The sequence below is a fragment of the Littorina saxatilis genome, linkage group LG1 (assembly GCF_037325665.1).
Source record: "Littorina saxatilis isolate snail1 linkage group LG1, US_GU_Lsax_2.0, whole genome shotgun sequence".
In the NCBI taxonomy this organism is placed as follows: domain Eukaryota; kingdom Metazoa; phylum Mollusca; class Gastropoda; order Littorinimorpha; family Littorinidae; genus Littorina; species Littorina saxatilis.
In genome coordinates this window covers 106,008,351-106,033,940 of record NC_090245.1, presented here as the reverse complement: position 1 = coordinate 106,033,940, position 25,590 = coordinate 106,008,351, and the positions used below count along the sequence as shown (strand labels likewise).

Sequence of the window (25,590 nt, the reverse complement as noted above, 5' to 3'; positions counted from 1 at the left end):
TGACCTCGCGCCGAACAATGTGACACATTTGTATGAAGTTCCAAAATCGTATTGCACGGCTCAGAAAACCATATCAGTTGCACGCAAAAATGAATCTCAGAACTGATCTGATGTATGAGATGCAATAAGCAAACGTTTCTTTCATTATGAAAGCAATGCAGGTGGGAAAAAACGAACATTCAACTTACAAGATAACCAGATGCTAGCGAACCAAAACAAAAACACGAGTACCCTCCCCTTGCTTCGTTAGCAGACGACTTTTGAGAATCTGTCAGACCGTCCTTACCTGGCACGGTTGGGCTTCGCTATCATCAGCTGTTTCACGTGTTTTGCGAGCAAGTCTACTCTTTTGCCTGGCTCTGCAGTAAGTCCACATTGGCGATGAAGGTATCTAAGAACTTAACATGTGTGTATTTTTCCGTAATCCAGTCATATTCTTTCAAAATGCAATCAAGCGGCGGTGACAGACTTGGGTCCTGTTTTCATCGCATCAATACCAGTTTAGGTTCATGCAAACACACTCGCAAAACAGTTTATCATGTAGATACATTTCAAATAGGGAGCAAATGGTTAAATCTACATATGTGTTCCCTAAAATTTGCTTCTCTGTCAATAAGACTAATTGTATAATAATGCGTTCGAAAAAAACAACGTGGAATCGATTCTGAATCGAGTCGAGTAAGCCAAATGGGGGCCAAACCGGTTTCCCCGTTCCGCCGACCTGAAACGCAAAAGAATTGTGCGCTTCAACTAAATGGATTTCTATACGACTTCATTACTTTCTTGCAACTTATGAACCTTTACTTAACGCTTTTAAACGGTCTGAAAGTAGTGTTACCGCGTACTTATAGATGCACTCATTCGTTTTATTTTTTCAGCGACGGTCACTTAGTTTAAGGTTGCAAAAAGGCCATGTCTCGCTGAAAACACTGTTTCACACTCCACAGATCGCAAAAGTGCCGCTAGTAGTCTACACTTTGTGTTTGATGGTAGAATGGGATATACAGATTACAACACTCGTGGTTTTTTATATGGCTTGTATTTCAGTCAAGACCCAGCGGGAATATCAATCGAGAGCCACTCGCCAAAGGCTCGTGTCTCCCGATGATATTCATCCGCTGGGTCTTGACTGAAATACAAGCCATATAAAAAACCACTCGTGTTGTAACCTATACATATATAATGTGTATGTATGCACGCATACAAGTTTACAAGTTAATCAAGTTAAGTTGGCAAGGAAAGTATTCTTTATCCAATTTGAAGAAGTACCACCACGTGGTCTCTGTGAGTCCACCATGATCATCTGATAAAAATACCAAAACCATAATCTGCCAACCGCAGAAAACATCGTTTCCCAGAAACATAGGAGAGAGAATTACTTGCCTTTCTCTCAGAGTAAAGGAAGTTCCCTCCGTAATATTCCCGGAGGCGCATATCTCAATCTCAGTGTTGGGTTTTCTTTCCAAGCGGGCGAGGTTTGTTGTTGTTATTCTTCGATACAACCCGCTTTCAGTTCTATCAGCGTTCAAGCGTACTGCGGTCCGTATCTACGCTGCCCGCAAAAGTCATCGCAGTTTGTAATGACCGAAGTATTCATACGCCATATGTAACATACGCGGGCGCTCTGTGCCTTCAGTTCAATCAGCGTTCAAGCGTACTGCGTTCCGTATCTACGCTGCCCGCAAGAGTCATCGCAGTTTGTAATGACAGAAGTATTCATACGCCGTATGTAACCTTCGCGGGCGCTCGGTACTTTGTACGCCTAAAAATTCGGATCAGAAATGCGCTTCCGGTCGGGATAACGCGCATGGTAAACCTCGCTGTAGTCGATAAAAAGCTGTTAAAACGCAAAAAACTTCCGGGTAATTTCGAAGTTGAAGGTCTTGTTCGTATTCCTACATTGATGTGTAGGGTGACCTGCCGTTGCTTTCCATTGAAAGCGGCAAGGTAAGTTATCGTTCGCGGAGTTCTATTGCGCCAATGAAACCGGTCCAAATTCGTAACGACTGAGTAAAGAATAGTTGTCGTTCAATTGCATGTTCACTAGTTAAAAAAGACAAGTAACGGAGCCTGTTAGGCTCTGTGTGTCAACAAGGTATCATTGATGATTGAAGTACCTTCTACTTATGACCAAGTAACTTTGTTACATTTTTAAGCCGTTTCACTTTCATTTTCACGGTTCGTTACGTTGTTCAACGTGATGAATCATTGAATGTATACGGGCGTAGTAATCGCCCTTAAAAAGGAAAGCCCAAACCGTGATTGAAGGTGAATGTTGTAGTTCCTGTGAAGGAAGTCTTCTTAGACGGGAAAGGTCTAAATACACGTCTAGCTCCCCGTAGCAAGAAATTGAAACTGGGGATTATGGGCATTGGCACATGCGCAGAGAGGTACTACCGACAAAGGGAGACTACTCCCCTAAATGGTATACCGACGGAAATCTAGAGTTAGCGACCTTGTTTACAGTCTAGTACTGGTAACATAGGACGCTTCTCAGTCTAGCACTCGTAAGTAAGGTAACTCCTATTGGTTAAATTGAGGTGATGTATTCGAAAGAAATTGATTTGATGGTAATTACCCAACAGCTTTACTCCTATGCCAATAAAATTAAATTAAAACAGAACAACAAAGATATTTCGTGTATCTTAGATGCACCATACCAATATTCCATCTAGCAGAAGGGGCTTAACAATATGTCAGAAAATACCTCTTTGACAGGCGTCTTGATGGTACTTGCCAGTTTCTGCTTTGGCGTCACTGAAAAAAAAGGACACAAATTGCAATCACCATAAGTCAGTTCAAAAGTTTGAAAAAGGTTGCAAAAGTATACACACATATACATATGCATTCTGAATCTGTCACCTCTAACGCACATTTTGCATTGAAATGATCTTTTGTCATTAGCATGCAGGGATGTCGTTAGGCGTCGGACATCGGACACAGACCGATTAAAAGGCTCAAATGTCCGATTCACTTAGCCGCATGGCGGTCAGATGTCCTATCGTTTTCAACTGAGCGCGGTCATTGTCCGATAAGAACTCCATTCCTTCGGACAGCGCGTTATTTGATAATTTTCCTTTCATGATAATAATCTTCAACAAGAAGAGCAAACGCTCGATCGAGTCACTTTCGCAGTTCTGAATATTATATGAGGCATCAGATGGACAGGAATTGCTATTCACAACACAATGAGTCACGTTCACATAAAATTTGAGCCCGGTCACTTTTATAGTTTCCGAGAAAAGCCCAACGTTAAGTTGTGTGTTGCCGAACAGAAAAGGCTAGTTATCTCCCTTGTTTTTCTGATAACGTTCGTAAAAGGCTACAGATGTAAATACTTTGATGTAAAGAATAATCCTACAAAGTTTCAATCACATCCGATGAACTTTGTCAAAGATATAAAATGTCTAATTTTTCCTTTGACGCTGACCTGTGACCTTGAAAAAGGTCAAAGGTCAACGAAACCATCGTTAAAGTGTAGAGGTCATTGGAGGTCACAACTAAACAAAATATGAGCCCGATCGATTTGATAGTTTCTGAGATACTTTGTCAAAGATATAAAATGTCTAATTTTTCCTTTGACGCTGACCTGTGACCTTGAAAAAGGTCAAAGGTCAACGAAACCATCGTTAAAGTGTAGAGGTCATTGGAGGTCACGACTAAACAAAATATGAGCCCGATCGCTTTGATAGTTTCCGAGAAAAGTCCAACGTTAAGGTGGTGTCTACGGACGGCCGGCCGGACGGCCGGCCGGACAGACTAACACTGACCGATTACATAGAGTCACTTTTTCTCAAGTGACTCAAAAAGTGACCAAGCGCTCTCGCGTACAGGGTTTAGGGTTAGGGTTAGTTGTGCAGTGCAGATCTTGCGTTTTACGAACCGTTTGCGGTATGAGCTGTTTGCGTACATCCGTCTACAGCACTATAGGGGTACGGGAGACAACTCCAACTGACCAAGGCTCGCGTATGCTTTAATTTGCTTTCGGTTAGAGTTAAAGCGCACGGCACTGAATTATGCCACCGAAAAAAGCTAAAGCCTGCCAACCAAACAAAAACGTTTGGCGTTTCAACGGCATCGGGTGCTACATTAGGGCCAAGAAGAACATGGGAAAACACGGCTAGCAATAGCATAATTCCGGAAAATGACAGCGCCAATGACAGTGTCGCCGCTGAAACCTCCACAACCACGGAAAGTAAAGTTTCGTGACTTGAAAATGTACGTGTCGGTACAACAGGACATTCGCACAGACGGTCTTTTAATAAGGTTAACTATTCATGGCTGACCCTGTTTAGTACAAGTTGGTTAGAATTTGACAGCAAAGAGACCATCTATATAGGTAAACTGTTTTGTCGAATATGTCAAGAAAAAGCTCTGTCAGGAAATCATGCAGTTTGTGTGCCAATCAAAGTAGGAGTGCTGAAGTTTTTGGTTGCTTTTTAATTTGTTTGTTTCTTTTTTGTGTGTGTCCTGTTTAAAACAAAAGTAACAAGAAGAGCAAACGCTCGATCGAGTCACTTTCGCAGTTCTGAATATTATATGAGGCATCAGATGGACAGGAAGAAATTGCTATTCACAACACAATGAGTCACGTTCACATAAAATTTGAGCCCGGTCACTTTTATAGTTTCCGAGAAAAGCCCAACGTTAAGTTGTGTGTTGCCGAACAGAAAAGGCTAGTTATCTCCCTTGTTTTTCTGATAACGTTCGTAAAAGGCTACAGATGTAAATACTTTGATGTAAAGAATAATCCTACAAAGTTTCAATCACATCCGATGAACTTTGTCAAAGATATAAAATGTCTAATTTTTCCTTTGACGCTGACCTGTGACCTTGAAAAAGGTCAAAGGTCAACGAAACCATCGTTAAAGTGTAGAGGTCATTGGAGGTCACGACTAAACAAAATATGAGCCCGATCGCTTTGATAGTTTCCGAGAAAAGTCCAACGTTAAGGTGGTGTCTACGGACGGCCGGCCGGACGGCCGGACAGACTAACACTGACCGATTACATAGAGTCACTTTTTCTCAAGTGACTCAATAAAACAATATACGCACACAATGTTGGTGCATATATTGATATGTGTGTGTGTGTGTGATCATAATTTTGTGTTTTGCACAAAATTATAATGTCCTATTAAAATGTCTGAAAGCAGTCAAATGTCCTATTGATGCTGAAGAGCTCAGGACATTTGTCCTATAGGTATGAATTTGTGGCAATATCCATGAGCATGATGTTAAGCCAACTAATCAATGCTAAAACAAGTTGTACGAACTTGTAAAACATTTCTGGTAACAACTTGCCCAATCATGCATGCAGAAGCTCCAAAATCTGACACAACTCAACTGAAGCCACAAAACAAGCATAGTCACGAAGACAATGGACAGGAAAATAAGGAATACACAATTACCTGGCGTAATTGATGGCATGTCAAAGTCGTCATCATCATCATCATCCAGGCCTTGAAGGATTGACACTGACAGGCTTTTCACAGGGATGTCGTCGCTCCTTTTGCGCTTGATCCTATCCAAAGGAAAATTTCAAAGATATAAATGATCTTTTTGTACAAGAACTCTCCTGAAAGCTTTCAAGCCTGTCAATTCTCTTGGGATCCCTTTTCTTCTTCTGCGTTCATGGGCTGAAACTCCCATGTACACTTGTGTGATCCCTTTTCAATATGTCTGATACGGTTTTGCTGCTGGACAGTGATGCAGTACTTTACCAATGTCAGTTTGAGTCTACGTTTGTCATTTGTGATGTTTACTATGAACAAGATCTGTCTGAAGATCTGTCTTCATTAGGGCCAATCACTAGTGACAGGAGTGTCGGAAACACATGCTCCCGTCCAAATGTTTCACACACATCCCTCACTATAGTGATAGGCACCTCCAATGCTTGGCAGAGGTTTTGCAAGAAAAGGTCAGTCTTCCCCAGATTTCTCTCTAAATTTACCTCTGTTTTGAGACTTTATTGTTTAGACTTCATTTTCTCAGATTTACAGGGGGTAAAAAGAAAATAGAACAAATTAAAACTCCATCTCACCCATTTGCTGCAGAAGTGGCTGTGGGCATTTTTGCAGAAGAACAAGGCGGGTTTGCTGTGTTGTTTAAAACTGCTGAACCTGCGCTACCAGAGTTGCTGTGTCCTTGAGGTGTTACGGTGGCAACAGGTCGTGCAGATGGGAGGTTGAAAAAGGTGCGTACAGACGTCTGTACATTACTCTGTACGCTACCAGGAAGCCCCTGCACAAAATATTTTCCAGCAGTGATATATATGTTTGTTTTCTGTTTTAAATGTCATAGTAACTTACAAAGTTATTGGACTTATTCTTTTTCTCTTTCATCATGACAGTCCAATGTTACTTCACAAATTAGGCAACACGCATGCTAATGCCATACTTATACATATTTGCAGACCTCGAAAACAAAGATAAGCAGTTTCCTGGACTGCGTATTGCAATTCCAAATGGTTCACAAGTAATCAAACAATAAGATTAGATTCAATTACCAGATTTCGTTCCTGGACATGTGAATTCAGAAACTATACTACAGATAAATCACAATTAATTTCAGAAAGAAGATATCATGAACTCACGCTTGCACCGGCAGAAGCTTTGTCCGAAGCACCTGATACAGACTGAAATGGTTTTGATGAAGTAGCAGAGCTGGAGGGAGGTAACCCTGGCCTTTTCGATGCAACATATTTTGAAGTGCTGTCATTTGACGGTAGAGATCCTTTTGTGCTAAGGCTTGGTTTTGCTGTCTTTACCGAAGAGCCTTGTGCAACACCAGTTCCACATGGCTTTGGGCCTGGTGGTGGGGGTACAAACTGCCTGGAGAATTTCTTGAAGGTGAACCTAGACAAGAAAACAACAACCAATGAACATTTTATTTCTAACAAGTATTTAAATTGTTAATTTAGTAAGTTAGTTAAATGAAGGTTAGAACTTAAATGTTGAAAATTTAAACAAGACAGCACCACCAACAAATTTCTCAATCAAGAAAATAAAGGTTTTTTATGTCTATTAGTATCAAATTGTATACAAAGTAAGAAGCAACAGATGATGAACCCAAAAGGTAATGCAGAAACACTTTGCATAGATCTGAATCCTGAGGGTATGTAGCAGGTATTCTTCATCGATGTGTCTGTTGTTCCTAACTACCATGATCCAATCAATTAACTAAGTTACTGACTGTCAATTAAACATTAACGCTCTTTTCTCACCTCCTTTTCTTTTGAACATAAGGAATTCTTTGTCACATTCCTTTTACTAAAATAACTCCTTTTCATTATTAATGATAAACTTCTGTTTATGAATAACATATGATTAACACTCCTGGAAAACTGCAGCGACCAAACATCTTTACCAATCTAACAGCATACATGTACATACTGCAGCCACGGGTACACAAGAACTGATCTTTGAAAATGTTATTTTTACATAATTGTGAAAGTAATAATGCAAGCAGAAGTATACACATACAAAATGTAGACTTAAAGTATTACCCTTTAAAATTGGTTTTTGTTGTCATCTTGAGCCTTCAGCTTCATCCAATGCAAAACAAGCAGGCTTGAAGTTCAATCTGTAAAAAAAGTATGACTCAAAATAAACTAAAAAGTAATAAACTAGCAGCATCTCACTACCTATGGGAACTTAAAATTTTCACCACATAGTAAAAAATTAAATAAACACCGGCTTGCAAACAAACGAGTCAGCTAAAGAGCCTTGAGGCTCCAGAACCGGCATCAATGAATAGTTCTTGAGATATATAGAGAATACTACATGGCTTGCTGTGTCGTTGCTTTTTCAAATAGTGAACAGCTCGCTTTCGCTCGCAGTTCATTATTTAAAAAAACAACTCGTGTAAATCTGGTACGAAACAGCAAGCCATGTAGTCTTCTGTTTATCCTCAGGGTTTCATTTACTAGTGCGCCCTGCGCCATTGGCGCATTAATTCTGAAAATGTCCCATCACAATTCCTTTTAGTGCGTCAAAGGGCGCATTGAGATTACGTACCACTGCGCCACCAAATGTACACCTTACTTCGGATCAACACACATACACACACGTGACAGAGTGATTATTTTGTCTGTTGTAATTATTGTGTATGTTAAATGTAACGTTATTATTGTAGATTAATTATTTAATAGTTTCACACAGACACATACACACATACACTCATTCACTCACTCATTGTTATTGTAAAAGTCAGGGAACCAAGTTAGATTACTCTTGTATGTAGTTTATAGTTTAAGCCGGTGGCAGTCAAGTATTTTAGGTATCTTCCTGTTGGACTTTGCTGACCAAACCAGGAGAGGCGGGGACGTAGCTCAGTTGGTAGCGCGCTGGCTTTGTAGCCAGTTGGTCACTATCAGCGTGGTTTCGATCCCCACGTTCGGCGAGAGATTTATTTCTCGGAGTCAACTTTGTGCAGACTCTCATCGGTGTCTGAACACCCCCGTGTGCACACATGCGCACGAAAAAGATCCCACGTTCACAGCGAAAGTCTCAGGGCTTGGAAAACACGAAGACACGCATGCATCATCTCTCGTCTCCGATTATCATGATCGTATTTCGATACTTTGACGAGACAAACCCAATGCTGGTGTGTCGAAGAAGACAGCCACAGCGGGCTTGTTCGAATCAAAGTATCACACCATATCTTCAGCGTATTACCAATACCTGTCCCAATATCCCAGTTGGTCTAAGAGGACGTTAAACCCTAATAGTCAGTCAGTCACCAAACCAGGCAACCGGCTAACTGCGAACTTTTTGTATTTTTATCTGTAGCAGACGAGTTTTGCTGCGAGATAGATGCATCGCTTTGTTATGTAGAATACGCACCAATCAGGAGCTTACAGCAATCCTTTTGTCATACTGCGCATGCGTTATCCGTTATTATTGACATTGCCAACGGAACTAGAGAACTGATGACTTGGAAAATAAAGAATCTAGAAAACCAACAAGACTTGCAAATACGAGCCTCTGAACGAGCTACCAGAAAGTTCAGCAAGGTTACACACACACACTCACACATACAGAGATAACACGATATAGCGGTTAATTCTCTGATGGCACCATATATTGCACCATGTTGCATCTTTGGTTAAAACGCGTACAAGCCTCTTTGGCGCTTCTTGCCTTCGACTATCAATCAATCAATCAATGAGTCTTATATCGCGCATATTCCGTGGGTACAGTTCTAGGCGCTCTGCAGTGATGCCGTGTGAGATGAAATTTTATACGGCCAGTAGATTGCAGCCATTTCGGCGCATATTTACCTTTCACGGCCTATTATTCCAAGTCACACGGGTATAGGTAGACAATTATTAACTGTGCCTAAGCAATTTTGCCAGGAAAGACCCTTTTGTCAATCGTGGGATCTTTAACGTGCACACCCAATGTAGTGTACACGGGGGGAGGTTCGGACACCGAAGAGAGTCTGCACACAAAGTTGACTCTGTGAAATAAATTTCCGCCGAACCTGGGATCGAACTCACGCTGACAGCGGCCAACTGAATACAAATCCAGCGCGCTACCAACTGAGCTATATCCCCCGCCCGACTATGTCCCATCGGAATTTGGTTGAGGGGGACAAATGTCCCATTGCCTTTTTCTCCCAGGCATCCTACATACAGGGTCCCCACTGGTTTTTAGAAACAAAATTCCATGACTTTTCCATGAGCCTCAATAACATTTTCCATGACTAGATCCACAGGTCGCCATTTCCGAACACGCAAACTTTTTACGTCTTGTCACTGCCAGTTTTGACACTGGCTTGCTTTGCACTGAATTTGAGTCAGTTTCTACGCAGTGTCTCTTCGACAAGCAAGTCAAGCATTTGCTACGCAGTCAGATTATCGGTAATGTTTGCTGGTCCTGTCATTTCACTAAACTGGACCAGCCACTGTTTGTATCCACCTGCACTTTCGTAAATTCCGTTTCGTAACCGTCACTGTGACTTGACGAACTGTCATTTTTTTCACCATAATACACAGTTCATTGCGAAGATCTTCCTCGGTAATTCGTTCCAATTCCGCATACTTTTTGTTGTCAAGAAACAACTCGAAAGAAAGTTTCAAACTCATTATCCTCCATCTTGCTTGTCGAAGCGCTAAAGTACTTTATCGATGCAAAAACAAAAGCAGAAAATTTCGACAAAACCGACTCAAATGCAGCGCAGACGACACGACGAAATAACGGAAGGAAGTGAGCCTCGCTTTGGGTCAAGTGCCGTTAAAAATACCGTTACTCTCGTATGCAGAATCAGAATCAGAATTTATTGTCAAGCACAGAGCCTATTGACACATACAAGATATATAAGTACAGGAAAACAGCAATATAACATAACATAACATACATGTAATACAAAACCAAGTGGAACAGGGTGAACAAAGAGGACCTGAAGATGAGCATAAGTTATTGAGGACAGTCAGTCGGAAGACGCATTGCACCTGCGTAGTTGAAAACAATCGTACACATATTTTGCCAATTGCCATTGGATGTCGCTGTCAGTAAACAAAGAACTGACTCTTATTTCATCACTGCCGGTGGAAGTATTCGGTAATAACTGTTGCCTGAGATGAGCATACATTGTACACGAATCAAGGAAGTGAAGTTCATCCTACACCACTCCACAGTTTCTGCATAGTCTTTCCTCCCTTGGTGTTCCCGTGTATCTGCCCTTTTCGATTTCTAAGTCATGGGCACTTATACGTAGTTTGCTCATAGCCTGTCTGTGTTCTTGTGTTAGCAAAAGATAGGGTTGTAGAGAGTGCAAATACGAACGAGAAGTTGGTCATACGAACAAGCCTTGTGCTGGCGACGCAAATCGCTGATGGCTGGGCAACGAAAATCGCTGCTGGCGTGCTAAAGGTTAAATTTTTTTTTTTTTTTTTTTTTTAAATTCCATGACTTGAATTGAAATTCCATGACTTTCCAGGCCTGAAAAATTAAAAATCAAATTCCATGACTTTCCAGGTTTTCCATGACCTGTACGAACCCTGTCAGGGTCCCCACTGGTTTTTAGAAACAAAATTCCATGACTTTTCCATGACTTTCCATGAGCCTCAATAACATTTTCCATGACTAGATCCACAGGTCGCCATTTCCGAACACGCAAACTTTTTACGTCTTGTCACTGCCAGTTTTGACACTGGCTTGCTTTGCACTGAATTTGAGTCAGTTTCTACGCAGTGTCACTTCGACAAGCAAGTCAAGCATTTGCTACGCAGTCAGATTATCGGTAATGTTTGCTGGTCCTGTCATTTCACTAAACTGGAGCACAGGCGGAAGGTATCGTTCACTGGACCACTACTTTCATAGAAAGTCTTTCTATGAAAGTAGTGGTCCAGTGAACGATACCTTCCGCCTGTGACTGGACCAGCCACTGTTTGTATCCATCTGCACTTTCGTAAATTCCGTTTCGTAACCGTCACTGTGACTTGACGAACTGTCATTTTTTTCACCGCGATACACAGTTCATTGCAAAAATCTTCCTTGGTAATTCGTTCCAATTCCGCATACTTTTTGTTGTCAAGAAACAACTCGAAAGAAAGTTTCAAACTCATCATCCTCCATCTTGCTTGTCGAAGCGCTAAAGTACTTTATCGATGCAAAAACAAAAGCAGAAAACTTCAACGAAACCGACTCAAATGCAGCGCAGACGACACGACGAGATAACAGAAGGAAGTAAGCCTCGCTTTGGCTCAAGTGCCGTTAAAAATACCGTTATTCTCGTATGCAAATACAAACGAAAAGTTGGTCATACGAACAAGCCTTGTGCTGGCGATGCAAATCGCTGCTGGCTGGCAAAGAGGGGGGGGGGGGGGGGGGGGAATGGCTGGGCGACAAAAATAGCCGCTGGCGTGCTAAAGGTTAATTTGTTTTCTTTCTTATTTTTGTTCAATTCCATGACTTTCCATGACTTGAATTGAAATTCCATGACTTTCCAGGCCTGGAAAATTAAAAATCAAATTCCATGACTTTCCAGGTTTTCCATGACCTGTACGAACCCTGTTTTTTTTTAACCATAACTGCACCTCTTTGGAATGCCCTCGCACCGTCTGTTAATAAAGCACACAATATCAAATCCTTCAAAAACCAGCTGGACGAAGATATTAATCAATACAATCTCAAGAATTAAATTTGAACTTGACGAATGAATGGAATTTCCCCAAGAAGATATGCAGACCCAAATAAAACAAAATATTGATGGCATGATTATTGGGCTTGATAGCCTACTGCATTTGTGCCCATAAACTAAACTAAACAAGACTAGAGTGACAGATTTTCCACTACTGTCTACACTGCAGTGATTCATGTAGTAGATTTACAACCCCCAAGAAGAGAAACATGCACAGGAATCTGCACATGATTGCTAGATTGTCCTTCATCTCCTCCATTCCCACATCCTTGGATCCTAAAATTAAAAAGTAAAATCAGAAGAATCTTGCAATTTTAGATACTGATCTGCTGATATTTGATTACAGGTAGTCTTACTATGATAGTGGTGGTCCTGTGAACGATACCTTTCGCCTGTGATTTGATACAAATCTCAAGTTTCCAACCAAAAACAGAAGAAAGAAGACTGAATTATGAATAGGAAAGTTCAAACCGAACTTGAGGAAGATTACAGTCATATCTTAAATAGCTGTTGTTATACATTGTAGTTTTAAAACTAAATGTTACAGAAACCAGAGTATAGCAGAAGCTCTTCAGTCTTTGATCTCTTCAGTCATTACGTCGTAGACCAAAACAGCCATTTCGTAAAATCGCTGGGCTGGCGCCATAACCACTTCCTCTTGGTATTTGCAAAAGTACAACCGTCCTTTACACGATAAACGAAGGTCATTATCTAATATTTTTGAAATATTGTCAGAAGTCAACTTTTTAAAATTTTATTTTGATTTAAGAACACATATGCACAGCAGTTAAAACGAAAACAAAATCCTTTTTGATCTAAAAAAACAAACTAAATCTGTTTTTCTTTCGTATTCCGCTCCAACCTTTGAATGTTTTTCTCGACCGGAAGTACATCTCAAAATGTTTATCATGGAGATGGAGGTCGAGTTCCTTGAGCGAAAGCTGTCCGTCGTGATGTAAGAAACTGCTTTGTTTTTACAAAAGTAGTAAATGTAGTGTATTCATATTTGTGGCAAATGTTTCTGTACGATTCAAGAGGGGTAGCCCAAAGAAGTCTACGATTCTGTGCATTGCCCTGCTCTTCGTTGAAAACAAGATGTTTTTGTCGCCTACAATACAGAAGGTCCAGAAACACAGATTTGACAAATTCACACAAAATCTAAGATAATATTCAGGTTTAGTGAAAGTTGTGATTATGAATTTTGGAAAAGATATCGATGTGAACATGATGGTTTCAACAACTTAGAAGTAATGATAGTGGTATGTATGTAGCATTAAATTCTGCATTAGGGACTGGAACTGTTGTCTGTTTTTCAGTTTTTTAGACACCTTTCCGTTATTTAAGTATGCCTCATTGTGTGGTTATAGTCATAGTAGCAAACACAATTGATTTGAGTTAAAAGAATTTGTGTGAATGAAGAAAGGAGAAAGCGGAATCCCCACAGTTTGACTTTCATGTTCAAACCGGAGGTCATTAAAAAAATGGCTCTGTTTCACAGGTGACAGCAACTAGAAATAAGAGCAAGCAATGCAGTGACTCACCAACATTCCATCCATCCCCTAAACGCTGCCTTTGCATCATGGCATGGCAGCAGAATGAAGGCGGCGGGGCATCCTCCTGCTTTGGCAGGAATCGACGTCACAGGGTTCGTCCTGTATCTCCAAACACTGGCGAGAGTCATGTGGTGGAGATTCGACCCAAAAGGTTCCTGCGCATTCAGCACATCAACGCTCGGCCACGTGACACCCGTTTTGAGAAGGAGATGAACATGCAGCAGCTGTACAGAAATCAAGGCCTGCAAGCAGGAGTGGTCTCTGCTGGGCCTCTCAGCATGCCCAAGAGCAACCAGAAAAAAGGAGCCGCAGCCAAGACTACCACTCAGTCCTCTAACCCTCTGCCGAACTCTGTAGACCCCAGTGGTGGAGGGGTTGGGGATATTACCAAGCGTGAAATCAGCGCCTCTGGCAGCAAGGCGGAATTTACTTCACCTTCATCAGTGCAGGTGGCTTTGCACAACGTGCCTGTGAGTGAAAGTGGCGTTCCTGTGACCGGGGCAGTTCCCAGTTCAGCCGGAGCAGAAGGCGAGGCCGACAGCCCCGCTGATAAAGCTCTCAGCAAACTGTCACCGAGAATAGATGGTGGAGTTGAAAGCCACAGTGATAAAGCTGCCAACAAAGAGTCTTCAAACAAGACCCCTTCACATTCTCTTGGGCCGAACAGGACAGAAACTCAGGATGCTGAAAGGGACAGTGCCAGTGGTTTGTCAGACTCTGAGCTGGCTGAAATTAGTAAGTCTATTGCAGAAAACCCTTCACCTTCAATTCAAAGTAGGAATAACGTCACCTCACAATTTGCAGAACAGACTACACAGTCAACACCGATGCGGAATGGTGTGATGAGCCCCAGGAGACGCCCTACAACACTGTTATTTTTTATCCATGGTGTTGGAGGTTCCTCCAGTGTGTGGCAGACACAGATACGCCACTTTGCCAATGAAGGCTATGAAATCATTGCACCAGATCTCGTTGGACATGGACTTAGCTGTACACCAAAGGACAAAAAGTCTTATCATTTTCTCGAAATTGCTGCAGACATCGAGGGCATTTTTGACAAGTACTGCAAGAAGAGAAACGTTGTTATTGGTCATTCCTATGGGTGAGTTTCTTAACAACATTTTAGTTATGTTCCTGTATTCATTCCCTTAACCATTAGTTAGTGAGGCTAATTAACATGACCTGTGTATCATTATGGTTTGGAAGAAAATGTTGGTAACCATTTGTACAGATAAGGGTTGAGATAAAACAATAATCTTAAGGCACTTTTTTCCCATTTTGAAAACCTCTGCAGTATATTGATACATGTATCTGTGGGATTTTTTTAATAATTAATGGATGCCAGAGCAACATAATTTTGAACGTTTTTATTTTGTGTTCTAGTTATTTGAGAGCTGGCAACTTTATTTTTAAACCCAGTCAAATGCATTGATTGCAGGTGTTCGTTTGCTGTTCTATTGGGACGAAGACGATCGAGGAGAGTCCAGAAACTGGTTCTCATTAGTGGGGGTGCACCTACTCCCTTAGCTCCACAGCCCGGACTCTTCTCTCTACCCACTTGCATGCTGGGATGCTTCAGACCTTGTCTCAACTGTGGATTTCACAAGTACGTTTGATCTGGCCTATTTGGGGGGTCATGTAGTTTTCAGTCGTTGCATCTGTTTTGGGTGTATCACAACACCATTGACACCAAAAAGTAATTTGGCAGGTCTTTGTGTTCATATACGCTTTCAGTTCTGTATGTGATACACTAGACTAGGAAGAAATCATTCCACAATTGTTTCCCGAATTGCATTATTCTAAATTTAATAACCTAACGCTTCAGCGGTGCTGTGCATCTACTGTCTTTGCATTGGTTTGCAAAATATGTAGTTAGTGATCACGGTTGCCATTTTCAAAAGCTGTATTTCTTCACAAGTACCCCTTATGGTTCTTACAGAAATTGGTCACTTTGCTATACCAGCCAGTCAAAACTAGGCCACAACAAAGGGATTGCATTATATTTGTCCAGAAACTAATAGGTGCAACAAAATGTCAAGGTTAGTTGCCGATTTTACTTCCGGTATTTTAATACCACAAATTTCTGGTGAAGACGCTCCATGTGTAGCTCAGTCAGTTTTGCATGTACATAAGTGTAATGAGTGAGTTGAAAGGAAGCTGACAAACTACCAATTGCTATGTTTTCAACAGAAGTGCATTTCACGCAGCAAGAAAACCTGTGGTGGACAAGGACCAGGCCTTTGCCATTCCTACCTACGTTCTGCAGCACACAATGAACGGCCAGGACTGGCCTGATGGCGATGAACTGTATCATCAGTGGTTGCTGTGCCCTACGCTGCTTGTCTATGGTGCTCAGGACCGGCTAGTCACTTTGAAAGAAGAGGAGCATATGGAAGAGGTATGCGTGTGTATGTGAATGTGTTTGTTATTTACACATTTACACGCCTTGAGTCGCCTTGTGGTGAGATATGTGCGCCTTATAAATTCTTGTATTATTATTGACACGCTACTGTGGAACCCATCTTTGACCTCACAAAATCTCAGAAAATAAGGTTTTAACAAGAAGAGCAAACGCTCGATCGAGTCACTTTCGCAGTTCTGAATATTATATGAGGCATCAGATGGACAGGAAGAAATTGCTATTCACAACACAATGAGTCACGTTCACATAAAATTTGAGCCCGGTCACTTTTATAGTTTCCGAGAAAAGCCCAACGTTAAGTTGTGTGTTGCCGAACAGAAAAGGCTAGTTATCTCCCTTGTTTTTCTGATAACGTTCGTAAAAGGCTACAGATGTAAATACTTTGATGTAAAGAATAATCCTACAAAGTTTCAATCACATCCGATGAACTTTGTCAAAGATATAAAATGTCTAATTTTTCCTTTGACGCTGACCTGTGACCTTGAAAAAGGTCAAAGGTCAACGAAACCATCAGACCCCACCTCGAGTACGGCTCCACAGCGTGGTCAACCTCAGCCAAGACAAACCTGCAGACCCTTGACCGTGTGCAAAACCAGGCCCTCCGACTCATCACCGGTGCAATGAAATCCACGCCCATCAAGGAAATGGAGAAGCTTACCACCATCCAACCCCTCTGTCAGAGAAGAGAAGCCAAGACTATGGTACAGGCCGAGAAGCTCAAGTGCCTACCCGACCACCCCATGAAGCACAGACTGAGCAACCTCACCAAGAACCGGCTTAAACGGAGCAGTTTTGTACACGAGAGCAAGAGACTTTCTCGACAGTACAGGGAAGTCCTTCCACAGAACACTCTACCTCTGACTCAAGAAGAAGAGGAAACCCCCAAGGCAACAGAGAAACCAGGCATCCAGATCTGCACCAGTGTTCCACATGTTACCTCAGGAGAAGATCAGAATGACACAGCTCGACAGGCACTCACCTTAGCCCTGATCGACGAACAGTACCCAAAAGAGGCGTGGATCCATGTATACACCGATGGATCAGCAACTAACGCCGTGCTCAATGGAGGTGCAGGCATTCTCATCCAGTTCCCTGGGGGACATACAGCTACATCCAGCGTTGCCACTGGCAAACACTGCACAAACTATAAAGCAGAAGCAGAAGCTCTCATGCAGGCCGCCTCCTTCGTTCAGGACTCCGCAGACTCTTGCTACCAAGTTGTCTTCCTCTCGGACGCCCTTTCAGTCCTTCAGGCCCTAGAGAACGACAAACTCCCACAGCTGGCCAAAGCATTACAGATGGTCAGACAAACCAGAAGAGTTGTCCTCCAGTGGATACCAGCACACTGTGGGATACCAGGAAATGAAAGGGCAGATGAGCTGGCAAAAGAAGGAGCCGTGGAAGACCAACCTGAAAACAGTGTCAGCTTTAGTGAGCAGAAGACAATCATCAAGGCATTGATGAGGCCAAGGACAAACAGAGATGACTACCACACAATGTCCAGAGAGCAGCAAGTCAACCTCATCAGGCTGCGTACTGGCCACAACAGGCTCAATGCTCACATGAACCGAAAGTTCAAGCTGGCGCCATCACCAACCTGTGCCTGCGGTCAAGAGGACCAAACAGCGGAACACATCTTACAGCGATGTCCCTTACTAGATGAGGAACGAAAAGAAGTGTGGCCGTCACCAACTCCCTTGCAGACCAAACTATACGGCAGTCGACAGGAGTTGGAGAAAACGACAACATTTATCACCAGTGCTGGACTGATTGTGTAACCTCTGCGAACGCCAAGAAGAAGAAGAACGAAACCATCGTTAAAGTGTAGAGGTCATTGGAGGTCACGACTAAACAAAATATGAGCCCAATCGCTTTGATAGTTTCCGAGAAAAGTCCAACGTTAAGGTGGTGTCTACGGACGGCCGGCCGGACGGCCGGCCGGACGGCCGGCCGGACAGACTAACACTGACCGATTACATAGAGTCACTTTTTCTCAAGTGACTCAAAAAGGAGGGAGTCTTAAAATGGAGGTAAATTAACTGAGTTTTTTTTTACTTACGAACATAAAGTCTGGAAAACGAGGGTCTTCTTCTTCTTCTTCTGCGTTCGTGGGCTGAAACTCCCACGTACACTCGTGTTTTTTGCACGAGTGGAATTTTACGTGTACGACCGTTTTTTACCCCGCCATTTAGGCAGCCATACGCCGTTTTCGGAGGAAGCATGCTGGGTATTTTCGTGTTTCTATAACCCACCGAACTCTGACATGGATTTCGTGCGCACTTGGTATTGTGCTTGCGTGTACACACGGGGGTGTTCGGACACCGAGGAGAGTCTGCACACAAAGTTGACTCTGAGAAATAAATCTCTCGCCGAACGTGGGGACGAACTCACGCTGACAGCGGCCAACTGGATACAAATCCAGCGCGCTACCGACTGAGCTACATCCCCGCCCACGAGGGTCTTAAAACAGGGGTTCCACTGTATAGGCAACTGAGTGGAGCGTGACGAGTACATTTCACATTTTCCACAATGCATTTCTGTAAAAGCAAGGGTGGGTGAGTGTAAGATAATGCATACTGTTGCCTCTACATCCCCACCCCAGTGTGTTACACCTGTTAGCAAGGGCATGTTTCATTCTTTCCAAACAAAATACATTGTAGTCACTTCATCTTCATAAAAAGCTTTGTTCTTTCTGCCCTTTGGCACAGGTAAGCTTCCAATCTTATTTCATCCAACGGTTAAACATTTTTTCATAAGAAAGTCTTTCCGTTGTCACAGGTAATCTACCGCTCCAGACTAGAAGTGATTCCTGACGCCAGCCACATGGTTATGATTGAGGCACCAGAAGAGGTTAACCGCCTTCTACACAACTTTTTGATTGAAGACTCGACCCTCTGCACAAAGAGCAACAGCCCTCAACCACCGGCCCTGTCTCCAGCGCCAGTGCCTTCCAACACAGACACTAGACCTGTCAGCCGCATGTCTATAAAATCTACCAAGTCTCACAAAGCCATGCCCAGCCATTTAACATGAAAAAGAACGCAAGCACTGCTGGCCAGAAGCCACCAGCCTAGGCACCAAGCTCTGGGGACCCGCTGCTGAACTGCAGAAGACAGCGGACTTCATGGCAGCCACCGACCTGAAGATATGACGGCCATGAATATCGAACGCAGAAAAAGACAAAAATATGAAGAAGAAGCAAGGACTATGGATCTGTATAACGGACCCTTCTGATCTGTTTATGTCTGTCAGTCAAAGGACACTTAATTGTGACCAAGTTGCAGCTAGTCACTCACCTTAACTTATGAATATTAACAGTTGAAATGTTTTCACAAACATTCTCACATGATGAACCATGCATTTCCACTGCTTCGCCTTTTTCTTGGCCAAGAGAGAGCAACTGATTCAGAATCACAATGGAAAAGAGAGGAAATGATGAAAACGCACATATCACACAAAATAAGTGACGCAAACTCACTTGATTCGATCTTCATTACTTCCACCACGCAATTTTTGAAGCTAGTCGGTCAGTATGGCACACTGAGAAAGATAATGTGCCAAATCAGAGAGGCATATTGTTACCATTGTTACCAAGTCTCATAAAACCATGTCCAGTCATTTGATATAAGGAGAAGCTAGGAACACTGATGCGTTACTGGCGACTGTCTCAAAAGCACCATTTACTGCAAACTGCTGTAGAAAGGGTTTATTTTGTACCACATTACAAAGGGTGTCACTTTTGACACAATAATACATGTCCTATGTTGGTTTACAAAAAAATGTCTCTTTTTAAGTAGTCAAACCTACCCTGGTGACTGCATTTCGATAATGACCACCCAAAAGGATTCCAGACCTTTTGTTTTCTATATAATTCACATTTCCATTGTGACCACCTGTGTATAACGACCATTTTTGGTTGGTCCCTGGGGTGGTCGTTATAGACAGGTTTGACTGTACTTTGGGTGGTTGTTAGAGGGCTGTCACACATGCGACTGACTCGCGCGATTTACCCTGTCACACAGCCGACTCAGTCGTAGAAAACAGCTACGACAAGTCTGCGACTCAGTCTCATGCGATTCCCTCGTAGTTTTGAGGTTTAGAACATGTTCTATTCCTGCGATCCAGTTGTCGGTCAATCGCAGGGGGAGAGCCAACAGAGCCAATCAGAACTTTTTGGAAGAACAGTTTTTTACTCAGATATAAAAGAGACGTTTTAGGCGTGTACAGCGGTCGGAAAACATTATTTGCAGCTGTCTGGGAACTCTATTTCTTGCAAAGGCATAATGCTGAAAGAAATTTTTCAGAAAGGTAGAGCGACGTTCGAACATTTAGCGTCTGCTCTCGCAAAGCGCATTTGCCGTGTTCACTATGACACATCACTTCCGCCCCGCTCGCGTGGAGTTATCGTTCGCCAGTCGTTCGTCTATCGTTCATCGTGTGACGGGTCAATGGCCTACGATGTGATGTGCGATCGGCCAAAGACTGAATCGCAAGACTGAATCGCAACGACTGAGTCGCCTGTATGATCGAGGCTTTACAAACAGGTTCTACTGTACTTCAAACTTTCCTGATGACATAAACATTGTGTGTATGTGGACTATGCAAGTCTGAATAATTAGGTTGTGAAGATATTTTAGATATTTAATGCAAGCCCGAATGTAGAGGTTTGCTTGTTTCGTGTTTTTGTGTGTGTTTTTACAGTCATACATGTACTTGAAATCATGGTTGCATTGATTGAGGATTCCTTCCAATTCCACTCCACATCTGGCTTTTGTGTGAATATTTGAGGAACTGTTGACTTTGTTTCTGCTTTATTAATGTGTTGCTGCATCAACAGTGCAAATATTTTTTTTTATCCAAGAGGGCGAACTGGTGATGTCCCAATCTTTCTGTGAAAACCTTTATACACATCAAAACCAATAAATGGTAACCAATACAGTTATGAGAATTGATGAAAGTAGAGATTTTGATAATCAATTTTTCCCAGTGTTTTTTATTTGTTGCAAAGTTATTTAATTTAATGAATGTTTTGCAAAGTTATTTAATTCAATGAATATTTCACTACATGTATTTGATCATCCAACCAGGGTACACATTTTGAGCATTTCATGCAATGTGACATTATTTTATATGAATTCACCTACATGCAGTGACTGACTGACTATTAGGGTTTAACGTCCTCTTAGACCAACTGGTCTATATTGGGGACAGGTAGTGGTAATACGCTGAAGATATGGTGTGATACTTTGATTCGAACAAGCCCGCAGTGGCTTTCTTCTTTGACACACCAGCATTGGGTTTGTCTCGTCAAAGTATCGAAATACGATCATGATATAAATCAGAGACGAGAGATGATGCATGCGTGTCTTCGTGTTTTCCAAGCCCTGAGACTTTCGCTGTGAACGTGGGATCTTTTTCGTGCGCATGTGTGCACACAAAGGGTGTTCGGACACCGAAGAGAGTCTGCACAAAGTTGACTTCGAGAAATAAATCTCTCGCCGAACGTGGGGATCGAACCCACGCTGATAGCGACCAACTGGCTACAAAGCCAGCGCGCTACCAACTGAGCTACGTCCCTGCCCAAACATGCAGTGCTATTCACATAGTTTCAGCATGCATACAGAGTAAGTATTGTGGAATCATTTTGTATCTGGGGCTGATTTAATGAATGCATCCCTCATTATTTTTATGCCGAACTTAAATCTGACCCTGCTGCTTACTGAAATCAAAATGAGATCCGCTTTTTTTTCTTGTATTGTTGTTAATGTTTTATCCATTTCTGAACAAATTCTTTATCTCTATATGCATATAGGACGTTGTACCTGAAAATAATATTGGATACTGTTCCTGATTTAGTGGGTGTGGAATCTCATTTTAAAGTTATTTTGCCTGAGGGCCAATTTTAGTTCTTGCCACATGTTATGTAAAACTAATTAATTATCTGTATACACACACACCAGGCATGGAAATTCCAAAATAGAAAAAACTCTGAAAATAGGCCGAGGTCCAAGGCCCCAGCAGGGTAGAGGGGCAGAGCCCCGTTGGGGGGACCAGGGCGGCGAAGCCCCCCGGAAGAAAAACGAATTTTACCAATATTTTGATAGTTCTCATGTAAACAAATAATGGATAGAGAGACATTATTATATTTATAATTTAATTTTCCTTTTTTTTGCCGCGGATTTTTTAAAATTTTCACTGAAACGTAATTTCCTTTTCGCGGAAATGCGGACAATTCCCATGCCTGACACACACCAGTAACAAGAAAATAAAAGGTTACACATAGAAGTGGTGAGAAAATGTGACATTTTGAAACTGAAAATTCACAGAAAACAGAAGTGAGTTAATGTTGTCATTTTAGATTGCGTGCCAAATATTTTGATGGAAAAAAAAAGTGCCAGTAAAACAGATTGAAGAGCCAAGTCTTCTCGTAGGTTGAATGATGAAATATTTATTTAATCTTGATTTATATTAACTCTAGTGTGTACAGTCATGTTTCACTTATGCAAAAATGAAAGTTTGTTTGTCATGGTATATTTTTCTTTTCTGCACATCATGTGATATTTTCTGTTTCTTGTTTTGAAGCAATACCTGTGATATTGTTAAAGTTGTTATGCTATTTTGGTGAAGGGACCAGTGTGTTGTTATGTGATACACCCCCCGCGGGTTAGGGGGGAGAATTTACCCGATGCTCCCCAGCATGTCGTAAGAGGCGACTAACGGATTCTGTTTATTCTTTTACCCGGCCCTTGTTAAGTGTTTCTTGTATAGAATATAGTCAATGTTTGTAAAGATTTTAGTCAAGCAGTATGTAATGTAAGAAATGTTAAGTCCTTTGTACTGGAAACTTGCATTCTCCCAGTAAGGTCATATATTGTACTACGTTGCAAGCCCCTGGAGCAATTTTTTGATTAGTGCTTTTGTGAACAAGAAACAATTAACAAGTGGCTCTATCCCATCCCCCCCCCCCCCCCCCCCCCCCCATTCCCCATTGCGATATAACCTTGAACGGTTGAAAACGACGTTAAACACCAAATAAAGAAAGAAAGAAAGTAATGTGATACACTTTATACCATTTCATGCATAATATGGAAAAAAAATATGTATCTAATTCTAGTTTTGTTTATTAAAAAAGTACATAAATAACACAGTATTGTATTGCTGAATGATTTCTGTTTGATTTGTTAATGCGGTGTATGTACGACGCACAAATGTGTGAGAACGATTATTTTCAGCAGTTCATAAGGCAACATTGGCAAGCTTTGTCTTCAGGTATAAACTCCACTATACATATACCGTAAAGTACCTTGTAAGCGCCCACCCCCCCTGTGCACCAATTCCGACCCAAAGTAGGGGGTGGGCGCTTACTAGGTACTACACCCAATGCACGAGCAGTTTTCAGTAAGAAATGTGATCTTTGATCACTTCGTAATCATATCTTCTTTCTTTTTTCATCTTCCATTGTTTTTCTTGTTCGTATTGTCATTAGAAGAGCTTGGGGAGACAAATGTCGTCGCATCCTTTTCTTGTCTGCAGAGGTGCCGCTGTCGGCCGCACTGTGTCTCTGTTTCCCTTGAACAAGGGGTACGTCTTCTGGATATGGGCAGTCTATTTTACTTGGCCAAAGACTGTTTTCGGCAGAAAGAGAGAGAGAGAGAGAGAGAGATAAATCAGAGAGATCAGAGAGAGAGATAGAGAGTGATCACAGAGAGAGAGAGAGAAATCAGAGAGAGAGAAAGAGAGAGAGAGAGCGAGAGGAGGGGGAGTATTGTGTGTGTGTGTGTGTGTGTGTTTGTGAGTGTGTGTGTGTGTGTGTAACGTGCACTATGAATGTGTTGCTCTCAATGCATAAAAAAAGAATTCGTTTTGCTTTTATGATTTAATAATAAATGTTCACAACTGCAGAGTAAGTTTAAAACAACCATTCAAGATTGTATAGAATGAACTTTTGCTAAAAGGAAAAAAAACAGCATTGGTGATTTTTGTTAAACAAATGTAACTTTCCACACAAAAAACACTCAAGATTCTTTGCTATCTGCTGTAGATCAGTTCAATGGATACTATTAAATGTTTACAATCAGTCCGAAGTGATCTGTCACACTGGTTCAGATGAATTCAAACATGTCAATCGCAGTAAACTGAACTTATTCAACCAAAGAAGAACATCTTGACCTACAGTGCAATTTAAAAACGCTCTCTTGTCTAGAGACTGATAAAATGTCACCAAACAAACAAGTGTGTTCATTCATTGTCGTTGAATTCCTCAGTCGACTTCTTCCTCCCCTTCAGACTGAGAAGCACCACTCTGTTCTTGTCCCCCTGAGTCGCTGTCGCTGGACATTTCTGCGCCGTTTGCTGGCAGGAAGGCTGCAATGTCGTCTGGAAACCATTCCAGTGTCTGGTCATCTTCAGACCCATCCAAGGCGTTGGAGATGGCGCATCTCAGGAAACCTTTCGTGACAGCGTCAGGGTTCACCCGTTCCCAGGCGTGTCCTACCCAGTTGATGATGTCTTGTCTCGTCGGCTGCGTGAGGTTACCATCGACAGTTGGGGGCCTGGGCTGCGTCATCCACTCCACCCAACAGTCTCGAACGCCATCCTTATAAGACTTGGCGATGCCAACGTCGACTGGCTGGGCAAGCGCAGTGCAGCTGCCAGGGACAAAGACGAGGTCCACGTTACGCTCAGTCAAAGCAGCCCTCACCTCGGCTGTCCTGTGTGCAGTGTAGCTATCCAGAACAAGGAGGCGACGAGTGTCGGAGGGACCCAGGATCTGCTGTATCCAGGACAGGAGAGCCTCTCTGGTCATCCAGCCATTTCTTGTCGCACTTACACGTACATTGTCTGGCACTTGCAGTCTCACTCGTTGTGGGATCTCTCCAGTTCGTTCCTTCAGGAGCACAAGGGCCGGGAACTTTGTTCCATCGGCAGCAACGAATAGGGCAACAGTGAAGCCACGTTTCTCAGCTCTTGTTGTCTTCGTTCTCACATGTTTCTCACCCTTCCTGTTGTTAGTTCGGCCCGGTACCATGTCAAACCTGACCATGGTTTGGTCCATGTTTAGAATGTCATTCAAGGGGTACGCGTGACGGTGTCTCAGTCTCACGATATTCACACGAAACTCAAACAGTTGCTCCTCGAAGTCTGCTGGAACTTTCTGGTTGGTATTGGTACCTCGCTGAGTGGAGACAGCATGCCTTTGTTTCCAACGCTTCAGCCACATAGGTGATGCGACAAATTCGTCTATGTCCAGTCCACCAGCCAGTTCTAAGGCTCTTCTTTGCAAATCTTTGTTGCGGACGACACGCTCTTCCGCCCGCTCTTGATCAAGATATTCTAACACACCTTCATCTACCTCTTCTGATCTGACGTCTCGACCGCCATGTAACTTTCGCTTCTTCTTTTCCTTCCTGGCCTGGTGACGTAACAGGGTATCGCGATTCTCTCGCCATTCTCGTATCCTTTTTCTATCTA

General features: G+C 42.4%; 2 protein-coding genes across 2 annotated transcripts in view; one reads left to right on the top strand and one right to left on the bottom strand.

The window, feature by feature from the left end:
* Positions 1-12,802, bottom strand: part of LOC138949082 (recQ-like DNA helicase BLM) — an 87,244-nt gene extending 74,442 nt beyond the window's left edge. Inside the window, exons 1-6 of the mRNA XM_070320822.1 lie at positions 12,696-12,802; positions 7,505-7,581; positions 6,593-6,854; positions 6,041-6,240; positions 5,409-5,521; positions 2,708-2,757 (exon numbers count right to left, since the gene is read on the bottom strand). Coding sequence (XP_070176923.1) covers positions 2,708-2,757; positions 5,409-5,521; positions 6,041-6,240; positions 6,593-6,854; positions 7,505-7,530 — 651 coding nt within the window. The 5' untranslated portion in view covers positions 7,531-7,581; positions 12,696-12,802. The remainder of the gene's footprint in view (positions 1-2,707; positions 2,758-5,408; positions 5,522-6,040; positions 6,241-6,592; positions 6,855-7,504; positions 7,582-12,695) is intronic.
* Positions 12,803-13,037: 235 nt separating this feature from the next.
* Positions 13,038-23,828, top strand: LOC138949068 (uncharacterized). Its single transcript, XM_070320801.1, has 5 exons — positions 13,038-13,099; positions 13,643-14,799; positions 15,136-15,303; positions 15,888-16,095; positions 18,898-23,828. Exons 2-5 carry the CDS (start codon positions 13,724-13,726, stop codon positions 19,150-19,152), a joined length of 1,707 nt encoding a protein of 568 aa, XP_070176902.1. The 5' UTR covers positions 13,038-13,099; positions 13,643-13,723; the 3' UTR covers positions 19,153-23,828.
* The last annotated feature ends 1,762 nt before the right edge of the window (positions 23,829-25,590 follow it).